At 34.4% G+C, this 24,936-nt stretch overlaps 2 protein-coding genes and 1 pseudogene across 2 annotated transcripts; 1 reads left to right on the top strand and 2 right to left on the bottom strand.

The window, feature by feature from the left end:
* The first annotated feature begins 9,940 nt into the window (after positions 1–9,940).
* On the top strand, positions 9,941–11,921 carry LOC122291253 (annotated as a pseudogene).
* A 365-nt stretch (positions 11,922–12,286) lies between these two features.
* On the bottom strand, positions 12,287–17,396 carry LOC122291254 (syntaxin-71-like). Its single transcript, XM_043098911.1, has 9 exons — positions 16,948–17,396; positions 16,564–16,689; positions 15,215–15,377; positions 15,027–15,112; positions 14,821–14,889; positions 14,683–14,727; positions 14,507–14,569; positions 14,336–14,412; positions 12,287–12,592 (listed from the first exon to the last, which is right to left on the bottom strand). The coding sequence occupies exons 1-9, from the start codon at positions 17,101–17,103 to the stop codon at positions 12,580–12,582; spliced, it is 798 nt and encodes a 265-aa protein (XP_042954845.1). The 5' UTR covers positions 17,104–17,396; the 3' UTR covers positions 12,287–12,579.
* A 2,078-nt stretch (positions 17,397–19,474) lies between these two features.
* LOC122290735 (protein transport protein Sec61 subunit beta-like) lies at positions 19,475–20,999 on the bottom strand. Its single transcript, XM_043098346.1, has 2 exons — positions 20,462–20,999; positions 19,475–19,674 (listed from the first exon to the last, which is right to left on the bottom strand). Exon 1 carries the CDS (start codon positions 20,863–20,865, stop codon positions 20,545–20,547), a length of 321 nt encoding a protein of 106 aa, XP_042954280.1. The 5' UTR covers positions 20,866–20,999; the 3' UTR covers positions 19,475–19,674; positions 20,462–20,544.
* Between the last annotated feature and the right edge of the window lie 3,937 nt (positions 21,000–24,936).

Here is a 24,936-nt window from a genome sequence, read left to right as displayed (position 1 = left end):
ATACTAATTGCTTCTAATTTTTTGAAGGATGAGTTTGAACTAAATTTTGGCAGATGAGAGGATCGACTAACGATTGAGGAACTGATGTCGAATGCATTCCAAGGGTACAAAGGTCGATGCCATGCACACTATCAAAATCCATTCCAAGCAATGCCACCAAATGAATGGGAGAAAGTTTGTGATCTGTTTGAAGGTTTTGCTTATCAAGTAATTTCGCTGCTGTCTTTTTTTAATATGATAGATGTATTAAACATAAAATTATAATACTTTTTTTTACCAACAGAGTACGGTGAACAATGAAAATAGATCAAATTTAACGATACACCATCATGCGGGTTCTCGATCTTTTCATCGCTTGTAAAAAAAAATGGTTAGTTATTTTATTTTCCATTAAATATTAATACATACACTTTTCTAGTTTAAATTCTGATATTAATTTTCATTTTGCAGCAAGAAGAAAATTCTGCTAATTATGATCTGACCCAATTATATGCTAAAGTACATAAAAATTGTGATGGTGTTTGGAGCAATCCTGAAGCAGAGGCAAATTATGTAAGTTTAAGTTTATTTAATTTCATTGTCTAGATATATTTTTGTTACCTATACTAATTTTAATGTTTTTCTTTTTGTAGGACAAGATGAAATCTCTTAAAGACATTGCTGCGGATCCATCTGATAAATCATCTGTCAACGATGCTCAAATCTTTTCTCAAGTTCTTAGGACGTTACGTGAAGCCATCCTCAACATCGTCATCCTCTTCTAAAGCCAGATCAAATGACAACTAAACTAAGAGGTTAGAGGAAGCTACACTTGAGATAGAACGATTGAGGTCGAAGGAAAAAGAGTTGCTAACCCAATTAGATCAAGCAGTAGATTTAGAGGCAAGATTAGAAGAGAGGCTACAATTAAATAATCAAAAAATGTTTGAACAATTCCAGTCAATGATGTCTCAAAACCCTATGCCACCAGTACCACCACAATCATAGTTCATTTAATTTTTTTTAATTACCTTTATTTATGATGTTTGTAAACATTTAAACAATTGATGTATATAGATTACAATTTGTATTACAATTATCATTTTAATTAAATTTTATTCTGTTTGATTAATACCATTCGAACTTTAAATAATGCGTTCGAATGGTAAATTACCATTTATGCATACATTTGAACAAAAATATATCCATTCGAACATAAAAAAACTCATTTGAACGTATCGGGAAATATAATCAGTGCCTTTATTCGAACAATTAAATATTCATTCGAATAACGATGTTTTCAAAACTTCGTTCGAATAAAATATTTCCGTAAATATATTGTCTATTCGAACAGTTAAAATTTTTCTTCAAACAAAAGTCACTTCAAACTATGTTGTTCGAACGGATTCGGTTAGAGATGGTTGTTGGTTCCAATTATCATTTCCTGTTGTTCAAACAGTAATTTTTTCATTCGAACTTCATTCTGAGACGAAATGTTTTTGTCTCAAAATTTTTTTTTGTTAGAACGGTTTCGATTGGTTCCGCCCAATTTTGTCCCTAAAAGCATTTTTTGGAGACGAAATTCAATTTTTGTCTCCAAAAACCTTCTGAGACGGTCTTTCTGAGACAAAAAATTTTCATCTCCAAAAACTTCTAGGGACGAAATTCGTATTTTTTGAGATAAATTTTTTTGTCTCCAAAAACCAATTCTCTTGTAGTGATTGATTCATTGGTATTTGTCAAATTATTTACCATAAGTTGAAAATGTTCTAATTAACTTGGGATAGATTTTTGTATTAAAAGGACAACTCAACCAAACGCAAATCGTAGTTGACCGACCTACATTTATTTTGGGTTTGCAACTAACATTGGCCCACCACAAGAAAAAGAAAAGAAGTAGTCATGATGGCAAGCAAATATTCAAGGTACACTAGACATATCAAAACAAGCTTATATTAAATTCGTTATAGAGGATACGAAAAGGTAATGCAAGTTTTAGCTCAAGATTCCAACTATTTTAATAGTGGATTTAAGAAACAAAATTAAAGAATTCCAAATTTAAAAGAAATTGAAATAGAAAGGGGAGGAGGATAAGAGGGAAACTTTGAAAACTATTTTATAGTAAGATGATCCTCTCCGCTCACATGGTGGTGGTGGTACGTAGTTCATGGGGATGTGAGCTTGAAATGATTTGTTAATTATTACGATGTTTAATTACTTAAAAATTAGGAAAATATTTTAATTATAAAAAAATTATACAAAAATAAATTCATAAATTGACGTAGTACGTTAAATTGTAAAGTTATTTTTATTATGAAGTAGATCTAACAGATTTTATAAAATTATATCAATTTGTGGATTAATTTTATGAAATCTTTTTATAGCTATAACAGTTCTCTAAAAATAATAGATTATAAATGTGCCTAGGTCAACGCCAATGAAGGCTAAAAGTTAGGTTAACAATGAGTGAAATGAAGCTTTATTATATTAGACCATTCTCAATTAATTTTGTAAAATAATTGAAAACTCCAAATATGTAGATATTCGTTTAAAAATAGCGTCCAATGGATCATATATCTCAGTTCTATTTTCAATATTTCTACAGTACTTACCCCTATAAATAGTTTTTCATTATTTTCTTTTCATCTTCGTTACCTTTCTACTCTCTATATTTTTAATTTACAATTCCGCTGGGTACAAACATGGTGTGCAAGCGGCAGGTAAATGGCCATACATTTTATAATAAAAAAATAAAAACTGAGAGCAATAAAAAAACACTTAAAGAAGAGAAAAAATAAGTAAAGAAGAGAGAGAGAAACAACAAAGGTTGAGAGAAAAAGAAGAAAAAAGGTCAATATACTACAGTTGTAAATAGCAGAGGCTTCAAAGCTACCATATATTTCTTTACTATTCACTCAACAAATACTCGGTTGTATTTCAATGGAGGTTGAGAGAGAGAGAGGCCTATCCAATGCTTTTCAGCTCACAATCAGACCAAACAACGAAAAAGGAAAAAGCAGAGAGAGAAACACCAAAACACCAAAAAAAAGAAACACTGAAAAAGAAGAAAGAAAAATAGTAATTTGGAATTTATTTAGAATGGTGGATGTCTGATTATAAGGACAGAGAGAGAGAGGCGAAATGAAGAGAGAGAGAGAGAGAGAGAGAGAGGAAATGGTCAGTTGGAGGAAAAAGGAGAGGAATCAGAGAGGGAGGGATTAAGAGAGACGAATAAAATTAAGAGAGAGGAAAAAAAAATGACAATACTGTCGTGGTAGAGCTGTTTGCATGTCAATTGCCCCCGGCGCTTGCAATTAGTATTTTTCTTTAATTTAGCTCTCTCATTTCACGACATCTCATCTCCCATATTCCTTCTCTAGCTTTGTTATCACTGGCCATTGACAGCGATTGCATTGCTATAATCAACGAGTTCTTCTTCATGTCGATGGCCTCTTCGTCCCGATCTCCACTTCTATTTTCTCTATTTACTTTTGGACCCAATGTGTTTGGCACATGCTTTTTTGAGGAGAGCTTTTGTTCATGCACACTATAAGAAAATGTGCCATTTGCGGCTAAATTCATTTTCAGCACTTAAATTTTAGATGCAAAAAGTAATTTTTAATGTAGCGGTACTTTCTTGCAGGCGAGATGCGAAAATTGCTGCAAATTATACTTTTTGAGGTGACTTTTTGTCCCTATTAAAAATATCACCGTAAAAAGATTTCAAATTTGTGAATGTTATGGTGAGATTATAATCGCCGAAACTTGTTGCAGTGATTTAAAGCTTTGATGGCGACACTAGAAAGCCGCTAAAACTTTCTCATGTAGCGAATAATTTAATGATTTAAATTAACCTAACTGAGCTCTCTTTTCTCTTCTTCTTCTTATTCTTCTTCTTCTTCTTCTTCTCCTCCTCTCTCTCTCTCTCCCTCTCTCTTTCTCCTTCCCCTTTTATCTTCCCCATCCCGATACTTTTTCTCTTCGCTAGGAGTTTTCTGCTGTCTCTTCCCCTATCTGTCGCTGCCTCGCCCTTGTTCGACTCACTTTATTTAGCCGATGAATCGCTGCCCCACCATTGTTGGATGGGTTTCTAAACTGGGAGTTTTTTGATATTTTACTAAGAAGTATTACTAACTTTTGTTGGCAAGTACATATTTTGTTACATAGTTGTAAAGGGAAAATATTACAGGTCTTTTCAGAGTTGGTTTTAGTTGCAGGAATGGCATCACGACATAGTCATAGGCATATAATTGTTGGAAAATGGTGCTGTGAATTATTTTGTTAAAGGTTTTTCTAACACTTTGTAAGTATGCTTTAAAACTCCTTCCTACTGTTGTGTCTTGTCTGCAATGGTTAAGAGAGTTAAATACTACATGGATGTTTGTGATGTTAAAACCTACAAGGTTGAGAGAATATAACTTAATAGGTAAAAATCAACTTTTGCCTATTCTATTTCTGTAATGGAGTATAGGTGATGGTTTATGTTTATTTACCTGTGTGTTTGTTTTGATTATGGAATTTTTCCAGAATTAATTGGTGTGATCAAAATGCATAATTTGAACATCTCTTCTACCTATTGCATTTCTTAGCGTATGAGAGGACTCTAGTTCTTCCACTTTTTTCTGATTTTTTACTTAGATTTTATTGGTTCGGCACAAATTAGTTCCCTTTTCTCAATACTTGTTAAAATTATACAATCTTCTTTTAAAGGCACTTATAAAAAATATTAATACTAGATGCAGGTTCATGCACCCATTTGTTTCTTTCCAACATTTTCTTACTTTTCCGTGCTTGTATATAATTCTCTTGGTCCAAGATAGTCATATGATGCCAAGTACAAATAGTAAGACAAGGTTTGATAATGTTTGTGATGTTAAAACCTGCAACTTGAGAGAATGATTTATGTTCAATAGGCTAAAAATCAAATTTTGTCTAGATATTTCTATAATGGAGTATAGGCGAATGATTTATGTTCAATATGCATGTTGAATGGTTTGGAGTAGGCTCTACACTTGTTTTGACTGTAATTGTTTTCATCTCTGTATTATACAGGTAGCGCTCACAGGTTGATTTGAGGGAAGATGACGATTTTTTGATGGACCAATGAGCCTACCTACAAGATACTATATGTAGACTTCACTCCCAAGTTTAAATGTATAGCCATGTTGACGACTGAACTAATGTAGTGTTATATGATATTTCTAGTGTTTAGTGGCATTATGTATTTAGGAATATAAGCTTGATTTTGTATGACAATCTTTCTACCTGCTATAATGTGTAATGATATGAAATTAAATGAGATGTTCGTTCAAGCTTGTATGAAAACTGGATGGCCATATTGTACATGAAAATGCAAGTAAAATATATGGTCTTTTAGTTTGCTATTTTGTCAATTTTCTACATTAAATCTAAAACACAATGTCCTCAAAAAAGGTTTGGTAGAGTACAAAAATTACAGGAAATTGATACAAGCTGTGCTATTCAATTTGCTATTGAGGATTTAGGGTCAATTTATTTACGTTGTTAAATTGATACATCTTCTAAAAATGGGTTGATTGCCAAAGGATCAATATTAATCAAGAAGATCTACACGATAAATTGATTGTATGAAATGCAAATAGGTCAGATGAGTAGTTGAGATTGAGGAACGATTACCTAGGTTGGTTTCCTAGATTCAGTTCCAACCAAAATAACATACGTACGTAGTTGATCATGAATTCAAAAGAAGCATAAAAATCGATCCAGATATACACTTTTTGTGTCCAACCCATTTTTGCGTTGGTTTCAAGCCGCTACATCCAACATATTCATCGCAAATATTCGATCCCAAATTTGGCATTTTCTACGGATTCATCATTTCCAGCATTCAGTCACGCACGGCGAATTCCAGGCATAAGAAAATTTATTGCAATTAGGAAGTAAAGGTTTATTTCCGTATGCCCCTTTGATCTTGCTGAAATAGTTTTTGTGGTGACCCGAACACTCGTAGTATGTCCACAATGGCGGCGTCTCTATATCTGGTAGTAATTGCCCTTCAAACCAAATTGGGATAGAATCATTGTTGTGGGAGCAGTTGATAGCAACATCCTGAGCAATTTCAATGCCCCAAAATTCGCCAAATGGTATTGTTTGCAGTGCCCCCAAACAATGGTTGTAAGTACCACACTACCGACGATTTTTCACTGAAATTGCCCTTCAAACCCTCGTTGTCCATCAACTTCTGCTACAGGAAAGATCAGAGGCAAAATCTTTAGCAACTGCGGCCACCTCAAGTTTTGATCGAAATTACTCTGACCATCATATTACTTCTAACCGATTAGTGGTGAATGGAAATCGTAGCATTTCATCTGACTCTATGAGAAAACAGGAGAATTACGGTGAGGTCGCACCCTGTAAAACATTGTTTTTCTTGTAGTGATGCTGCCATTGAGCACTCCATTTTCCATTGCAAATCGATAGTGCTATCATCCATCTTCCATTACTCCATTTTTAAATTTTTAATATTTCTCGTATTTGAATTTGTATTAGATTCTGCACATTGGTAAATTGTAATATAATTTAACTAAGTAATTATTATAAATAGCATGGCCTACTGTTAAACCATAATATAATCTCTTTTTTATATAATTTTGAATCAATTTATATTTTGACTTATAAATTTTGATTAATTTGAAATAGGACATAATTATATGACATTATATAAGAGTAAATATTGTAAATATCAAAGGATGTGATGATAGTATTAGTAGTTAGAAGAAATATTTGAAATGAATGAAAAATATTAAAATATAATATTTAAATAATATAAAAATAAATAAATAAGCTGATATGTGGTATATTATAAAAATTAGTATGGGTCAACATACTATAACAAAAGTCCAAAAATGAGTCCTGGGATGAGGTTTCAAACATACTCACAACGTATAAAATACAATTGGGTCATAAAAATTCCAATGAAACTAGGTCAATTAAGTTGAACCTCATGAACGACATGCTGTTTAGACCATTGAAGAGTATCAGCGCCTGGGTGACAACTAGTGGAGGCATGAGACATGACTAACAGAGACTTTAACTAAACCGAAGAAATGTTCAACGAGATTAAGCCAGATTTAGATTTGGAAAATATATCATCTCATTCTATTTTATTATTATAACTTTTTTAAATTTTCATACAAAATATAATAAATAATATAATCTTAATTCAACTTTTTAAAATTTCAAGACAATAATAATATTAAAAAATAATATTATAATAATATTTTATTTAACTTTCATTTTTCATTTAAAACCATCTCATCTTATCTCTGAATCCCAGTTAGCCTAAGTTAGAATCACTATTATCGTAATATATAAGTCTTGTACAAAAAGATTATAAAAATAAATCAATAAGCTGATGTGAATTAATATGAGACGACAGATCTATTTTATAATCAAAAGAGTTTTAAAATCTGATATATCACATCTAACTAGACTAATTTTGTAAGGTTATCTTTATAAAATATCTTTATAAATCAAGTATTTCTTATTTTGTGATAAGGATTTATTTATACTTACAGAGCGTATTAGAGTCTCAAAAACCTCTTACTAATGAAGGTGCTAAATAGAGTGATCGATAGCATGAGCATGCAATATTATTAACCTCGTGTACATTTATATATATATATATATATATAACGAGCAAGAACTGTGTAAATTAATGTCCATGGTTTTGTACATACCATGTCCCACACATTCATTAAAAAATACAAAAGATATCAGCTTCTTGATTAATTTACTCATTTAAAGACAAATTAACCTAGCTACCTAGGATTCGATATGATCTCCACCTTCCACACAAGAAGACAGAATAAATCGATTGAAAAAAGGTCAATGATCATTAATTTGGTGCATATTTAAGCTGTGGAACAGGTAAAGTTCAAAACTAAAGCCAATAGTGCCACATCATCTGAGTACAGACAAAATGGAAACCTCAGTTTTATCGGATTGAGGCTAATTAATTAGAAAATTACCCTTTACCAACCACTACATAGAATTATATCTCTTCAATCCAATGCAATATTTGAACGGATTCTATGTTAGCTCAAATCAAATGGGCTTCTACGAATATGCATGGGAATATATATATATATATAGTATGAAAACCAATCAATTACTTACTAATTCTTTTGGGGATATTAGTCCAATTATCGATGTAGCTTGAATTTTTTTAGGTTATTACAAATATGTCAAATCTAATAAAAAATAGGGTAATGCTATATACAGTTGTGGAAATACGTAAGCGCCATACAATCGTTTTGAAAAAAATTAATGGGATTCACTATTAAAAAATTAATTTATTTTTATATGAATTTTATATTTATTCACTTTTTTCAAATTGATTGCACAACACTTACACACTTACAACTACAACTACCATTTCTTCCAAATATATTAGTGTCGGGTTTGACTCATATCACCTATGGTAGAATGTCCCGATCATGAGGGGCTGTAATTAACACTACTCAAGATCATGATTAGGATCCCACGAAGAAAAGTTTTCGTTTTTTTTCTTTAAATAACGATTTTAAGAAACTTCAATTGTAGCATTGATTAATCTTTTTTAAATATAGAAAATATGTAATTGGATCTTTTCTAATTAAATCATTTCCCTTTGAATTGGATTTTAATTCTGAATAAGAACTAACGAAAGATTGCCAAGTTTGAACCCCGAGTTTGATATGTTAATTTATGTGATCGAGAGGGGAAGAGATTCGCATAAATGCAATTCATGTACTTTTGTTCGATCGCCTTGTTAACGAAGGTCATGCAATATTAATAGAGTAGTGAATTAGGAGTGAGAGTTCAAACCAAGGAAACCACGCAAATGTTCGTGGAAACGGACAAAACAACGTGAGGATGGCTGGAATATAGAAGATATTAGCATCTTTATTATATCTTAATCTTACGTTGAAATTTTTGTTACTTCAAATGTCTCTACAGTTTCCATATATACCTTTCTACAATAGTTCTATTTCTTCTTTTCAAACTCGGGAAATGTATTGCAAATTTTAAGGATAAATAGTTGAAAAATCATGAAATGTTTTTGTTAGTATTTCGGCCGCCGGCCTGCAGAACGTTCCTTAGTAGAAGTCGAAATTGGAGAATTTCTACCAAAACAGGGCAATTGTTTAAAATTTAAGACCTAAAATAAGAGAGAGGTACGTACATAAAATGATAAAATTAAGCCTTCTAACATGATTTGTTATAGGTCATGATGAATACGTACAAATTATTTCAAGAAAAATAACTTTTTGCATCACCTAAATTTGTCGCAAAAAAATACAAAAAGTGTCGTGATTATTTGTTAGTAACACGTTTTATATTTTTTGTAACTAATTTAGATGATGCAAAAAGTCATTTTTCTTATAGTATATATTAAATTCGATGCATTAAGTTCAAACAAGGTTGATGGAGGCTCCAATCACTGGCTCAGCTTTCGGATTTGATTTTTAGAATTCTGAACCTTATTAGTTAGGTGGCTTTTTCTTGTTATTTTCTTTCGAATGTCCTATTGACATACTCATGATGCATGATTTCTGAAAGTGACATCGAATTAGTTAATTAACTCTGTATATATGCCATACGATGTCTTAATTACCCTGTAAGTTAATTTCTGGATGCAGTTTTTTAGAATCGAATTCAAGATATAATAATAATAATATATATAGTGCCCAAGACTCTTGGGGGTGAAATGTGAATGCCAACAAGTAAGCCAAGAAGGTTGCTTTACGAGTGCCTTTTCTTTAATCCTCTACGTAAGTTTGATTTGGTTCTTTCCTGTTTCTGTTCTTACATGGTGTCCTCATCTGCATGAAATTGCACCCATATAAATAGCCTCCACTCCTCAGTCCTCACTGTAGCCTTGTGTACGTCCGTCTACATATTTTGTTAATTGATATTATCGGTGATTCTTGTGATTACAATGGGGGAGAAACCCTGTTCAGATTTCTAACTTCCTCCTGGTTTCAGGTTCCATTCCTCCGACGAAGAGCTCATTGTTCATTAGTTGCAAAACAAAGTGAATTCACGTCCACTTCCAGCCTTTGTAATAGCTGAAATCGATCTCTATAAGTTTAATCCATGGGAGCTACCCTGTTTGTCCTGCACTTTCTACTCATATTTGTTTTATATCATTAGTCATTCTCATAGATTTCGCACTCTGATTAAACAGATCTGTTTTCTTTTATTTATCGCATACTATGTACAGGCAAAGCTTTGCTTGGAGAATATGAGTGGTACTTCTTTACTCCGAGGGATCGGAAGTACCCAAATGGGGAGAGGCCGAACAGAGCTGCAGCTTCGGGTTACTGGAAGGCCACCGGAAGTGACAAGCCGATTCTAACCTCTTGTGGATCAAGGTGCATAGGAGTCAAGAAGGCTATAGCCTTTTATACTGGTCCTCCAAAAAGAGTTAAGACAGACTGGATCATGACTGAATATAGACTGCCCGACCTGAGTGAACCTTCAAGGTCGAAAGGGTCAATGCGAGTCAGTGGGTTTCACGATTTCCAATGTTGTTCACCCCTATATATGTTTTCTTAATTTTCGTTCACGCGAATTTTGAGTTGCATGGGTTTTAGTAATTTGAATCCGAGAAGCAACAGTGGCGAAAGGAAAAACCTTCTTGACAATCAAAGAGATCAATTACTAATAACTAAAGAGCCCCATCGCTGCCTTGTTTGCTTTGCTGCAACCCACACTCCTAAACCATTGGCAAATAATAAGAAAATTTAAGGGTTTGACATTTGCCAAACTTCTCAGTTCCCTGAATCACAGAAATTACAAAGTGACCATAGTATGCAAATTGAAGAAAATTGTAGTATTTGTGGGCAAGAAAATGTTTCTGGGAGACTTATGACATTCAATCATATGCAGATATGCAGGAGACATACAGTTGTAAAATTAGCTGATATACGTTCAGCACAAGTGGTAGAGGAACTAAACATCTTTATGAAATTGACCTAGATCCATGCTTTAACATGGCTTCACAGAAACTGTTTTCCATTAGCTTCTTTTCCTTGTTTTCATTTGTTTTTCATCTGTGTTTTCGATCTCTATAGCAATTTTGGGCAAGTAAACTGATTAAATGTATGGAAATATTGCCTGTTGTCACAGTTGGATGACTGGGTACTATGCTGGGTTAGACACAAAGGCAACATGTTGAAGGACGCAAGTGAGGATCAAGACAGTTGTAGCTTGGAACTGCAGGAGTGCTTACCAAAGATTGAGCAGGTCCAGCCAACACCCAAAAAATATGATGAGGAAATGATCACTGATTACCTAAACAAAGACTCTGGAGTTTTGGCTTGGATACTTGCTGATCAAGCTCTGCCAACCATTTAGACCATTTCAAGGATAAGCTCTGAAGGGAACAGCAAAAGCAATCATTTTATACCCGTCCATGGAAATGGAACCAATAAGGTGAATTGGACAACAACAGTTTCTTCTATGGACAGCTATATCAACCACCGGAAAAGGAAATCTAGCGAGGAAAATGAGTACGAGTATTTTAGATCCAACGAAAAGCTAAAGGGTGAGAATGAAAAGAAGAATCATCAACCTGGCAAAACATTGGCCAACTATGATATTAACTGCTACAGTTAAAACGAGTATCAGTATGGCATCTTCAACCCTGAGCCCTCAGAATCTATCATCACTTTTCAGGGCCTTAATGAATCACCTTTCGTGGCTAAGTAATAATTAGGAAACAACACTTCCCAAAGGGCAAAAGGTTCCCAATCAACTGAAGAGGCACGGAGACAGGAGCACAAAGGTCACACGTTGTAAAAGAATAAGATGTAGATAAAAGAGTGCGAGGCAAATTAGTCTCCAGGGGCAAGGACCAATGAATACAACATAACTAGAAATTAAGAATGCATACTTTGTATTTAATTCTGAGCTATATTCTGCATGGACTCTATGTTAAGTATCTGTAAATTTGTGAGTTACCTACAATGCAGCTGGGATACTATTAATAATTTCATGGCTAGAGATAAAATCTATCAAAAAACAAAAAACAATCTTATGGCCAGACATAAAATTTTATGTCTAGCATAAAAAACTAAATACAAATCCAAGAAACCTGTTAGTAATGAAATAATCTTTATGTATAGAATTAGTTGTTTTATCTTAAATTCAGTTAATAATCCTTTAATCACTAGGCCTACTATACATAGAGAACGAAGACCCTAGCCCATTGGTACCAAAATCAAGATAAAAGGAAAATTATGCTCAATACCATTACTGGGACCTAACTAAAAGAAATGTCTTCAGCGGAAGAAGAAAAGGAACAATAACTTGAAAAATAGGCATTATCTATACACTTGAAACTCTGGTGAGCTAAAACTTAATAAATAGTCATCCTTAGTGAGCAGAATCTAGATCAGTCTTTAAAGGCAGTACAAATTAAAGAAAAGAACAGCAGATGATCTTCAAAAGATTCACCTAGGCTCTCTTATTTTTACTCTTTTTTGGGTCCCCTGAAGGCGCTCAAATAATGAAAGATGCAGTACCAGACAGCTTTATGATCTGATAAGCTGCAGAAGAAGCCTTGAAATGAGTTCAGCGCAAGATACTGAAACAATCAAAAATAAATTTGATTAAAATTTTATCAGGTTAGATAACACTGTCAATGAATACGGATTAGCAGATATATAATTAATAGTATAACTGATTGTTCAGCGTGCCAAAGGTAATACAAGAAGCTTTAAATGATTTTAACATTCTAAAGCACATAGACAAAATCCAAGGCAAAGAAAAAGGGCGCATTCACCCTAAGCTCTGCCGCAACATTCAGTTGATCATAATCCTGAGGTATGTGCTGAAAGTATATTTGATAATTATTGTATCCCAAAAAGCACAGAATAGCTTATAGTTTAAATTGCAGCTATCCTAAATTCTAGTAATGAATAGGGGCTTAATTATAGTATGTCCTGACTAAAAACTTCTAGCTACAGAAATTATGATATGATATTAATTTCTCTTTCCTTAACTGTAGTAACGAATAGGGGCTTCCTTCATCAAATTTTCCAATAACGGCACAGGATATAGAATTTACAAATTTACCAGACAAGCCAGATTACTGGTCAGTAGATAATTTACAAAGAAATCAACGAATGAGGATAATCAAAGGCTAGTGTTTCAACTATTCTAATTAATATGCATATGCCCATGAATGGCAAGAAGAAAACAGTTACTTCATATGTGGAAAAGTCATAACAGATACCATGAGAGCACCAATTAAAATGTAATACAATGACAAAGGTTACTGATACGGCCAGTGACCGGATGTGAAAGGACAGTTTGTTATTAGAGTGTTATAACCTTAAATAACAAGAAAGTGTTTTTTATTCGTGTGCGTGCTCACACAAACGCATGCATAGAGCATATATAGGGCCAATTCTTACTCCATAAAATGTTGACCGCAAAAAAGGACCTAAGTAGGCTGTATTATTTAGATGTAAGAGAAAAAATACATGGGAGACCAAAAACATTAGCTTTTGGGTGGAGGAGGGTGGGAGATAGCAAGACAGAGAGACAGAGAGAGCAGGGATGCCAAGAACAGTTCAGGGTTCCTAAACATTTGTAATCCTTCACTGAATAAAACTACAAATTGTTGTTTTCTGTTGGCCGTTTCAAAGATAAAAAAGCCTTGTATGTGACTACATTTTTCAAATGCAACTGTTACTAAGTGAACTTTTTCGCTGGCATTTAAATGTTAGTTCTTAACTTAGAAATCCCCATGTATGCTAGTTTTCTCGGCTATATAAACCTACGTTTGACAGCTGCATCATTGCAGTTTCAGAGCTAATCCAGCTGTCATTCATTGGCCACAACATCACCTAAAGCAGCCAACTACTACTTTATCCTTGTTTCCTTTTCTTTTCTTTTCGTCTTTTTTTTCTTTTTTTTGATAAGGGGGTTGGTGGGTTCAAACCCAAGTTTTCCATTGGGAGAACTGGGTTATATGCCATTAGGCCATCAGGCTCTTGACATATGTTTCCTTGTATTTGGATAAGCAAACAAATGAAAGAATGACCTTTTACCCTGCACTCATATGGATTTATCATGGTGCTGAGATGGCCTTGGCACAGTCTTCCAGTTATAATTAGCAAATGTACATTCTATATAAATATGCATGTTTAACTTTAATCAGGATAGGATTTCCATGCAGGACACAGAAATTATCAAGAAGCCAATAGCATAATCATACAAAATCATCTCACAATATTCTTTTAATCAGGATCAGGGGGACGGGGGGGAGGGGAGAGAGAGAGAGAGAGAGAGAGAGAGAGAGAGAGAGAGAGATGGGAATTACTTGTATAAGTAGGAAGCGATACCAAGTATTATGCACAGCAGAACAATGTCAATTAAGAAGTTTCGACTGGACCTCAACTGGAACAAAACCAAAAGTGACGTTAACATAACCACACCAATCTCACCAGATAAAAGAGTGCATTTTATCATGGTGAATTTTCAGAAACATTACCTGGGTCAGAGTTTTCTTGAGCCTAACATTAGTATTTCTTATTTCAGATGTCACCCTGTCAGCCTGTAAAACCACCAAAAGACCACTAAGCACTTTCACCTATGAAACATTTTTAACTTTGTTTGTGTGATCTGATTGGAAAGACAAAGTTCAGACTGAAGTGATAAACTTTTCACCTTTGTGTCAATCTCATCAATTAATGGAACTTGCCTGTCCAATTCCTGAACATATATAGGAAAAAAAAGAGGAAAAAAACTGATTAATCTCTGTTCTTCTACCAGCCTCATTAAACTCAACTTAAGCCCAGTAACAACCTCATTCATATCTTGAGCCAAATTTTTTAGCGTATCCAATCCTTCTGATATGATATCAAGACCTTGGTCCTGTGCAATTTACATATATAAAAACATGAGATTTCGGAGATGTAAATGACAAAAAAGCAGAAGCTGGATCAAATCATCAACTGTGGCCTTCCATCTAAAGGATAGACATCAAGAAATCAGTAAGAAATCTTACATGCCTGTTTCATTTTCCGCATTTCATATTCTTGTCTAAATTGATTTGATTCTTCAGTTTGATGAAAAAAATCATTGTCAAAATTTCCATCTGTAGTTTGTAGTGAAACAAGCAAGCATTAACAATCAATTGAAATACTCATATTCAATAAAATTTCTGCCACCAGAAAAGAGTAACAGAAGCACTTGTCACCTGATGAGTCAAACGTGATATTCTTATGGGATGATGAAGCTGTCCATCCTCCTGTGCGCTTTGCTGCAGTTGTGATTCCATCAGAAATTGCTTGAATCCTCTCAGGTAGTGCAAGAACTAGATCATCACGTGTGGCTAGATCTTCTTTTGAAAGCCCTTTAACCTGTTTTATCAGATCATTGTTAATACAAATTTAACAAGTTTAAAAATTTATTTAGAAGGATGTCACAGTTGGCAAAAATTAAAATCAATGTCAAGAGAAAAGAACCATTACCATCATTTGCAAATGGTCAATATTACAAACAACTGAACGGTCCAGTATGCGACCTAAAGGCGTCAGTGTATGCCCAAATATCATGACCATGGGGTTTGCAAAGTATAATGGCCATTGAATCATACCACTGTTACTCCTAAAAAGTTAATTCATGAAACCCATCAACAATGAGGCTTTAGGCACGTTGGTTAGGTTTCATAATGGTGTTGTAAAAGTAATACCACATTAGCCAAAAGTGGAATGGCCGAGCAAAAGGGTTACTGGCACTATCAGTGTACTCAAGGTACAATAAGAAAGGGGTAGCCATAGTTATGCCTAGGTGAGTGTAGCAGGGACTTTCTTGGTTGTCTACTGTATGGAAAAGACTTTAAGATGCAAGAGGGAGATCGTTACGTATTTCATTGTATGAAAGCAGGACACATTGCTATTGACAGTGCCTAAGCAGAAACAAAGAAGCTCCAAGACTTATAAGGACTCCAGGGATGCTGTACTGGCAAAGTAAAACAAAATGGAAGAGCTCTCTTATGCTCCAAAATAAAAGCTGTATACTAAAACCATCATATGCTTCCTCGTCCTTCTTATTCTATTTTGGTGGAGTCCTAATAGTTTGAAGTCTGTTTGCATCTGGATTCTCTTAATATTTGTAGTTTAGTATCATGATCCTTCAGCATTGATGGATAATTTTGTCCCTTATAGAATATTAGTACCGTCGTGATTCCTTGGTATTGATGGGGTACATATACTTGATTCGGAGGTATCATTATATAGCTTTAGCAGTTAACAAGCCATAGCCTATACAATCTTGTAGTTACAAACATAAATTTGGAAGTATTATCGCATAGTTTTAGCAGTTAGCATCCGCTGCGATCCAAAATAAAAAAACAAAAAAAAAAATGATAATTTGCACCAAATTAAAATGAGTTTCAGATTTGTAACAGGAACTATAGTAACAAACTACGTAAACGATAAAACACATTACCAGAACGAGACGTATAAACGGAACAAATCGCAGCTCCAAAATTTCAAACTTGCACATATAACTTTTGGAGCAAAGATGAAAATCAAGTAGATTCACCTTCTTTAGAGCCAATTTCCGCAGCTTTGGAACTTCGTCCATTAATCGAGCCTTGGTACGACGAACCTCGGCGTTTAACGCAGCTGCAGATGCTCTGTTGTTCTCCGTTGAAGCCATCTCGGATTTCTTTATGTTTAATTGAATTGCAAAATTAAAAAATATAGTCTCAAATTCCAAAGAAAAGACAAAATAAAATGAAAATACTTCAAAAATGAACCCATATCTTCTTTCTTTTTCCTTAAATTTATTTCTCTTCAAATACAATTCTTGGCTGCATTCGACTTTTTGGACAGTACGAACAAAGAGGAGGCAAATGCTAAAGAAAACATAAATAAACAAAGATAATTAATTAAAAAATAAGAGTGGAGGGAGGAGAACTCGTACCTGAAGAGCCGCTTTAATTTCAGATTCGACGAAGGCGTAGAGGCGAGCGAAGGCATCGTCTCCGTAGGCGTTGAGCTCGCGCTGCTTTTCAATATCATACTTTTCGTACTTCTTGCATATCTCGTCGACGCGGAAGAGAATGTCAATCACGCTCATTTTTCCAGAGTTTCACTTTTTCTTCGGGGAAAATTGTTCAGCCAAACGTTGCTCTCCCAAGAGAAGTCGTTGATATTCCCGATTAGACATTTCTGGCATGGTTGTTCCTTTCTGTTTCTCGGGGTATTCGGATGTCGCTGTGGCCATTCGAAACATGGAGCGTCGAGAGCGGTCTGCAGAGGGAAGAGACAGCCAACAGCGTGGACAAAATCATCTATTTTCGCGGGTTCACCTCCGTCCAAACACTCAAAAAGAAAACATTGCGCTATAAAAATGGTTTTAGCCACAGAATAATTTCAAAAAAATATATTTATAAAAATTATTATTTTATTATTTTTTTAATTTAATTTTTTTTTATCCTTTTGTTAAACCTGAAATATATTTTTCTTATATTGTAAGTTTGTGTAAATAAAATATAAATGATGAATTCGTTTTATAATAATTTTAATTTTGATTAGTTATCATTAAGTTTTTCATGAAATTAGTCGGTTTCATTCGATAAACAAGTATAAATCTCAGTTAGTACAATTAACTTTTCTTCCCACGTCTAGCTTTGTAGGGTTCGATCGCCGAAATTTCATGTAGCTTTGTTTTCGTACCTTATTCGAAATTAAAGTTAAAAGTATAATAAAATATTATTAAAATATATAATTTTTTTAAAAATAGATTACTTATTTTATTTCATATGAAAATTTTAAAAAAATTATAATAATTAAATGAGATGAGATAAATTAAAAAAAATAATAATAGACTATACCCTTCTACTATCTTTTTACAATTTTTCTTTTTAATTTTTTTATTTACTTAATGGTTAAAAAATTGATTATTAATGAAGTTTTATATTTATTTTTTTTTTAGTCATTAAGGATGTTAAAAATATATTTAAAAATAATAAAAAAATAAAAATTTTAAATATATTATAATAATAAAAAATAGTTAGTGAGTAATAAATGTATCATCATTCTAGCGGGTTGTGAAAACAAACGGCTTGAAGTCATTGTCACATGCTCCCAGATAGGCCGGAGTTCGTTGAGAATAAAGAAAAATTTAATTGCAAGTTGTATTAATATGTATATCAATTTAATATAATTAATTAAAAAATAAATTTTATTAAAAATAATATTAATTTAAATTTTAAATATGAAAAAATTAATATTAATATCCATATTAGTACGTACGTACCAAAATTTAAAGAATAATATCAATACTATTTTTAATAAAATTTACTTTCTTACCAATTACATTAAATGTGTATATATATTGATGTGCAAGATTGCTTGCAACTAAATTTTTCCTTCTCTTTTCTCTTTTTTTTTCTTTTACTTATGATTTTTTAATGATGTGAATTTTTTAAAATTAATAAATATATATATATATATAAATGTTAAAAAAATACATATAACTAAACAAACACACTAAAATACACTAGCATTAGCTTTCAACGGTGACTGTAGTGCCACCCTTTTCCAAAAGTTCGAGAAATATTCAGCATCTGTTTTCACCTGTAGCTTCACTTCCACCGCAATTTTCTTGAGCTTGTTGCTTCTCAACCAAACAACTAAACATAATGATAAACTGCTGGTTTTAAGCAAAATTCTGAACAAGACATCTTCCCTAAAAAGGATAGACACCCACCCAGCCCCTCTTCTACCAGCTCCAAGTCCAGCAAGCCGCTAGCCCGCTACCTCGTGGGGAGGTAGGAGCTTTGAGTCGGTCCCTAACACCTCACGCTTGGTGGACACTCTTAATTTGGCCATTTTATCAGGTTTTGTATGTTTCCTTTCGGTTTTACTTTTACTTCTTCTATTTACCTAAGAGGAAGAAGGTCTGACATGACGCACCCTGCAGCCATCCAGCCTCCGCATCTCACTTCTCCTCCTCGTATTATGTTCCACCCCTTCTACCGTTTCCAACCGCCAGCACATGAACCACGCGTCACCATGAATGCATGGGTTCATGCAACCGCCCTTCACCATATATAGCTTCACAACCCTGTATAATTGTGTAGCTTCCATTTTATACCGGCCACTATATCCTCTACACCATCTTTCAACCACCATGTTGTTCAAAATACAAAACTTTATTTAACAAAGAGAATGAGTCTTGTTCTCTATCTTTCTTGTAAAAACAAGCAAACCATCTATCTTGTGACATAACCCATCAAACTTGGATATAAGTTTACCCAAAGTATAGTACTCGTCTACGCATGAAATTTTCAGTTTTCATGAACCTTTTCCTTCCTAGTGGGTCAACACTTTCAAAGAGAATCACTTTTATTGCTCAATGGCACTGGCTATAAGGGTAATGTGATTTCTAATTGGCTGCATGTCCCTGTTGTTCTCCAAGACTAAATCATCAAGAAAAAAGAAAGGAAAACAAAAAACAGTAGCATTCATTTTATTTGAGTCAAGTTGCCGAATGCAAACCCCAAGGTTTACCAAGTAAACATGCATCAATATGGTCCACCCAAATAACTTGAACGTTCTCATACACTCTAAGCATCTAGTAAAAATTTTGACATTTTTATTTCCTTGTCAGGGCGCTTGTGTGACTCCCAACTTACCCATTTATCTGCAAAACAAGCATGAACCTTGTGAACAAGAGAAAACTGCATTTTGTTCTCTGTCCAATCCCAGCAAAATTACGTAATTACATATCTACACTGTCACCATCCCCATTGGAGACTGGATCGACAACAAGGAACCAAAATCTAAGAGAAAACATCAAACAAGACTAGGCATGCATTTGTTCTCTTTCTTCATAACAGAGAATGGAGCAGTTCTACTTTTCTATTTTCTTCTATTTTTGAAAGGGTGGAGCAGGTGGTTGGTTATCTTTTCCAAGCACAAAGAAGAATCTTTTCAGTGTCAAAATGATGTGGGGTGTATTTGTTCATAAAATAAAAAATAAAGTTGCATTTCAGTTATCTTACAATTATCAAACTTGTTTATGCATTTCAGGTGTCTTATAAATTTATAATTATCAAACTTGTTTCATAAATTATATCCGTCATATACTTATGATTCGATCAGCGTCAGTACTTCAAATTCTCTACATCTAAAATAGGTCAAAAAAATTAAAGTAAAAACTAGCAAGCGAAATTATCTAGCTCAACCATGAGATTGCACACATTCTTATACCCAAAAATCAAGCCGCACGTCATTGTTAAAAGGATTTGATCAGAGAAATTTTGAGCAAATAAAACCAGATGATAGAAAATCAAGCAAGGCCAAGATTCCCTCGCTTCCTTACTGATAAATCCAAAAAGAAACGAAATGCAAATATTAGGCTGCAAGTCCCCGAAGATTTACAAAGCAGAACGAGACAAAATTAAATAGAAAACTCAGTTTTCCGTTACCGAGTCAGGAGCCGAAGATCGCTATGGCTCTAGAAGAACGATCGAAGATCCACAATGAAAGTATGCGAATCCGAAAGAGAAAACTAAGCTCCATCGCCGGATCGGCGATAAAGCTTGCCGAAAACGTGGAGGGCGGTGACAAAGCCGATGAAGCAGAGGCTCATGACGAGAACGACGGTCGGTGAGATCTTCAAGCCGGGGGCTTCATCGGTGTAGAACCTAAGCATGTTGCCACCGGGGCCAGAACCGCCGCCGATCCCCCCAGAGCTGGCTGTAGTGGAAGCTGCGCCGACCCGACGACGGCGCATGCCAGCCGTCGCAGCAGCCGAACCGCGCGGAGCCATGAGTCCGGGCCTGGAGGTCGAGGAAGACGACGATTGGGACTGAGATGAACCTCTCACCATTGTTACGCAGCGAGTTGAACGAGAAGAGAATCTGTTTGTGTATGCGTTGGTTGCGCGTGAGGGAGCGAGAAAGGGCTTGAGGAACAATATTGGAGTCTGTAGAGAGGATAAGAGGGTTGGACTTGGAGCGTGGCACCTGGCAGTGGCAGCCGCTGTTATATTTTATTTTACAAAAATTCTACCTCTAGTCATTTTTTCTTATTTTTATATATTCTATTAATTCTATTAATATAATTAATTATATTATTTTATATTATATTTTAATCAAAAAAAATTTATTAAATAATTTTTTAATCAAAGATTTTTTATTTTCTTTTGTTGGGATGGTAATGCAAATGAGAAGTAAAAGTTGATATAATTTTATATTTATTTTAAGATAAAAATAATTTTATAATTTAATGTATTATTTTGTTTATAAATTTAATTTGCTGAAATTTATTTATTGTCAAAGTATTTCTATTTGTATCGTTAAACATATGAAATAACGGGTCGTGCTTGAGAATTTCAACAAATTAAGATCTACCAAGCTGGAGTAAATAAAAAGAAGTTTTGGATAAATACATAGAGAGTTCACTTTAACAATCGTTGGGCCAAAATTAGAAAGAAGATAGATGTTCACTAATTGCTCCTTTTTAGTCTCATACAGGTGGGATGTAAACAAAGAAGCATTAAGTTAAGTTATAAATAAGAGGTTTAGCCTCTTAAGTGTACTAGTTAAAAGTTTATTTAGTAATTTTTAACTTTAATTAAATTCCTCTATTGGTTCTTTTGTAAAAATAAAATAGGTGTAAAGTTAAAGTTTTATTGGTGGGATAATTTTGTGAGTGTGTTTGGAATGAGGAGAAAAATTGTGTGATTATAACAATTTTTTACATAGTGAATTTTCTTCTCTGGATTTGGTAATTTTTCTCCTGTTTTGGAGTTTTTACGTAAATTTCTTGTGTTGTTATTATTTCTCTATTTTTCTTGTTATTCCTGCAAAGGGTATATCTTAAGAGATGAATTTGGAAGATCCAAATTTTTAACAATTAGTATTAGAGTCATTAGGTTCTTTTTGAGAAATGGAATTTTGGTGTGGTAATATGGATACGTATAGTCTAAGGAGGTCTGTATAGGATATTGGAAATTTTAAGTGTATCAATTATAACCATCCAATCTTTCCTGATAACTAACTTAGTGAGGTACTATTCATTTTTACAGTAAATTCATCAAAGCAATATCAGGAAATATATCTTCAAATCTTGTCAGAATCAATTTTGGCTTGTGGCAAGTACAAGTCAAGGATGTCTTGATTCAATCAGGATTACACAAGGTATTGAAGGGCAGACCAACAACTGAAGTCAGCACTGGTACTAGTGCGACTGGTGAAATGAGTAGATCTAAAATGAGCGATGAAGATTAGGAGGATTTGGATTTGAGAACAGCAAATGCGATACATCTGTGCCTGGTTAAAAATGTTCTTGCAAATGTGCATGGAATATCTATGACAAAGGAATTCTGGAAAAAACTTGAAGAATTGTATCAGACGAAGGGCGTCTCAAATCATGTGTACCTGAAGGAGCAGTTTCATACACTGCGGATGAGTAAAAGTACAGCTATTTCAGATCATTTAAGCATTCTCAATGGCATTGTCGCTGAGTTAGAAGCTATTGGAGTTAAAATTGATGATAAAGATCAAGACTTGAGACTTATCTAGTCTCTTCCACCTTCCTATGAGCACATGAAGCCTATTTTGATACATGAGAATGAGAAAATAATTTTTCAGAGGTTACCAGTAAAATCTTTTCTGAGGAGAGAAAACTAAGTAGTTGAAGTAATGTTCCATTTAAGAACTTAGTAATGGTAGTAGCTGGAAATAGGAAGATGAAGAACTCCATAAAGAAGAAAGTAATATGCTGGGAGTGTAAACAATCTGGGCACGTCAAGAAAAATTATCCAAGTAATCTGCTGGGAGTGTGAACAATCTGGGCAAGCGGCTTCAAGTCAGTAAATGGAGATACTGGAAATGATGTTGATGTTGTGTCTCTCTCCATGGAAGATTTTAATCTTTAAAAAGAGACATGTACATCCTTATGGCATGCTGCTAATTCCCAAAGTTGTCATGATGGAGAATGTGTTAATGTTAGCGGATCCACAAGTTTGCACACAGACATTGGTTTGGAATTGATGCAGGTTGTGTAGTGGAAATTCATGTCGATGGCTGATAAACTTCCAGGAAAGCCAAACATGAAAGTTACATCATAATTTTCAACAAAGTTCTTTTTCGACATGGGCCGAAATGAAATGCTTGGAATTGGTTTATCCTGAGTGGGTATGCTTTTATGGTGAAGTATGGTACCGGAAGGTATGAAAATCTTCATTGAGGTAGAGCTTAGTTGTGGGACCAGTTAAAATCGCAATGTGGATATTGTTAACTAATTGTTCCTTTTTAGTCCCACACTGGTGGGATGTAAACAAAGAAGCATTAGGCCAAGTTATAAATAAGAGGTTTGGCCTCTTAGTTTAAGTGCATCAGTTGAAAGCTTATTTAGTAACTTTTGAATTTAGTTAAATTCCTCTGTTGGCCCTTTTGTAAAAAGAGAAGAGGTAAAGTTAAAGTTTTACTAGTGGGGTAGATTTGTGGGTGTGTTTGGAGTGAGGAGAAAAATTGTGTGATTGTAACAATTTTTCACATAGTGAATTTTCTTCTATAGGTCTAGTGGTTTTTCTCTTATTTTGGAGTTTTCACGTAAATTTTTTGTGTTGTTATTATTTCTCTATTTTTCTTGTTATTCCTGCAAATGGTAGATCCTATAAAGGTGAATTTGGGAGATCCAAATTTCCAACAGATGACATATATATAATCATACGGTCCCTTTTTGATTGAAAGTTCTGTTCTTATGCATTTAACGGTAACAAATAAAAGATAGACACATCAACAATCCACATAGAAGTCACTTGTGCTACATCACAAAGTATTAAAGTCAAAACTAGAGAAATCTATGAATTTTCTTTTGCAAACACAAACCCACTCACCACTCTACCCACACTACAGCACCCCTCCAAACCGTATCACCCCTTCAGCCCGTCACCCCTCGAAATATTCTACTCAACCTCCGGTCTGCAGGTCGCACACCACACTCCTCACGTAGGGAACCTGGTTTATTGGCTACGTCACGGTTCTTCTCCCCTCGCTCTCCCCGAGCTTCCCTCGTACTGACGCCTCTCACTCCCTTGAGCTCCCTCAGATTGACGTCTCTCAACCCCCTTCAGTCTCAATCTCTCTCATGGATTCCTCCCTTCAACGGCCTCTCTCTCTGCCTCTCTCACTGAGCCCTCTCTTGTAAGGATTGCTAACCCCAACCATCTCTCTCGCTCTCAAACTCCAAACAGTGGGTTGAGATTCTCCAAACTCTAGACATCGCAGAGAGACCCAGATCTATTCGTTGATTAGACATTTGTACAAAGTTGAAAGCTTGAGACGCATTCCCAAATTTCTGATTTTCTTTTTCCTTTTTTATTTTTCTGTTTATCATTTTGGCTTTGAGAAATTGTGGGTGGTTTCGTGATTTAAGCTTTGTCGTGATGAGAGGTTTTCTCTAATATTGATTGGGTTGGTCTGATGGGTCTGTTTGATTTTCATTTCCCCTTAATTTATCTATCTTGTTGTGAAGTTTCACCGGAAAACTTTTCCGACTCATTGTATTATTGAAGTGCCAATTTATCTCTGAAACTATGTCATGTGATTTATTAGTTCTTAGATTTACCTTTGTTGGTGGAGGCAGCAAAGCCACACGACGGGCAGAACTAGAAGACGGAGGATGATGGTGTCGGCAACAAGAATGTGGGAGGAGGGAAGGGGGGGATGTAAGGGAACAAGGGGAGGGGAGATGAACGCTGGGGGGTAGGAGGGAAATTGAATTTGGATTTATGGCAGAAGATACAAAACGTACACTTTATTTAATAAAAAGTAAATGACACGTAGGATGGAGTGCGGATGTTGGGGAATAGTAGGAGGCTGGGTAGCAGAACTCCAAACCAACAGATCTCTTCAAACTGGGGACTACGAAGCCAATTCAACTTTAATTAAAG

This window comes from Carya illinoinensis, chromosome 13 (assembly GCF_018687715.1).
Source record: "Carya illinoinensis cultivar Pawnee chromosome 13, C.illinoinensisPawnee_v1, whole genome shotgun sequence".
Lineage (NCBI taxonomy): Eukaryota > Viridiplantae > Streptophyta > Magnoliopsida > Fagales > Juglandaceae > Carya > Carya illinoinensis.
Note: the sequence above shows the minus strand (reverse complement) of the source record. Positions and strands in the feature narration are given on the sequence as shown.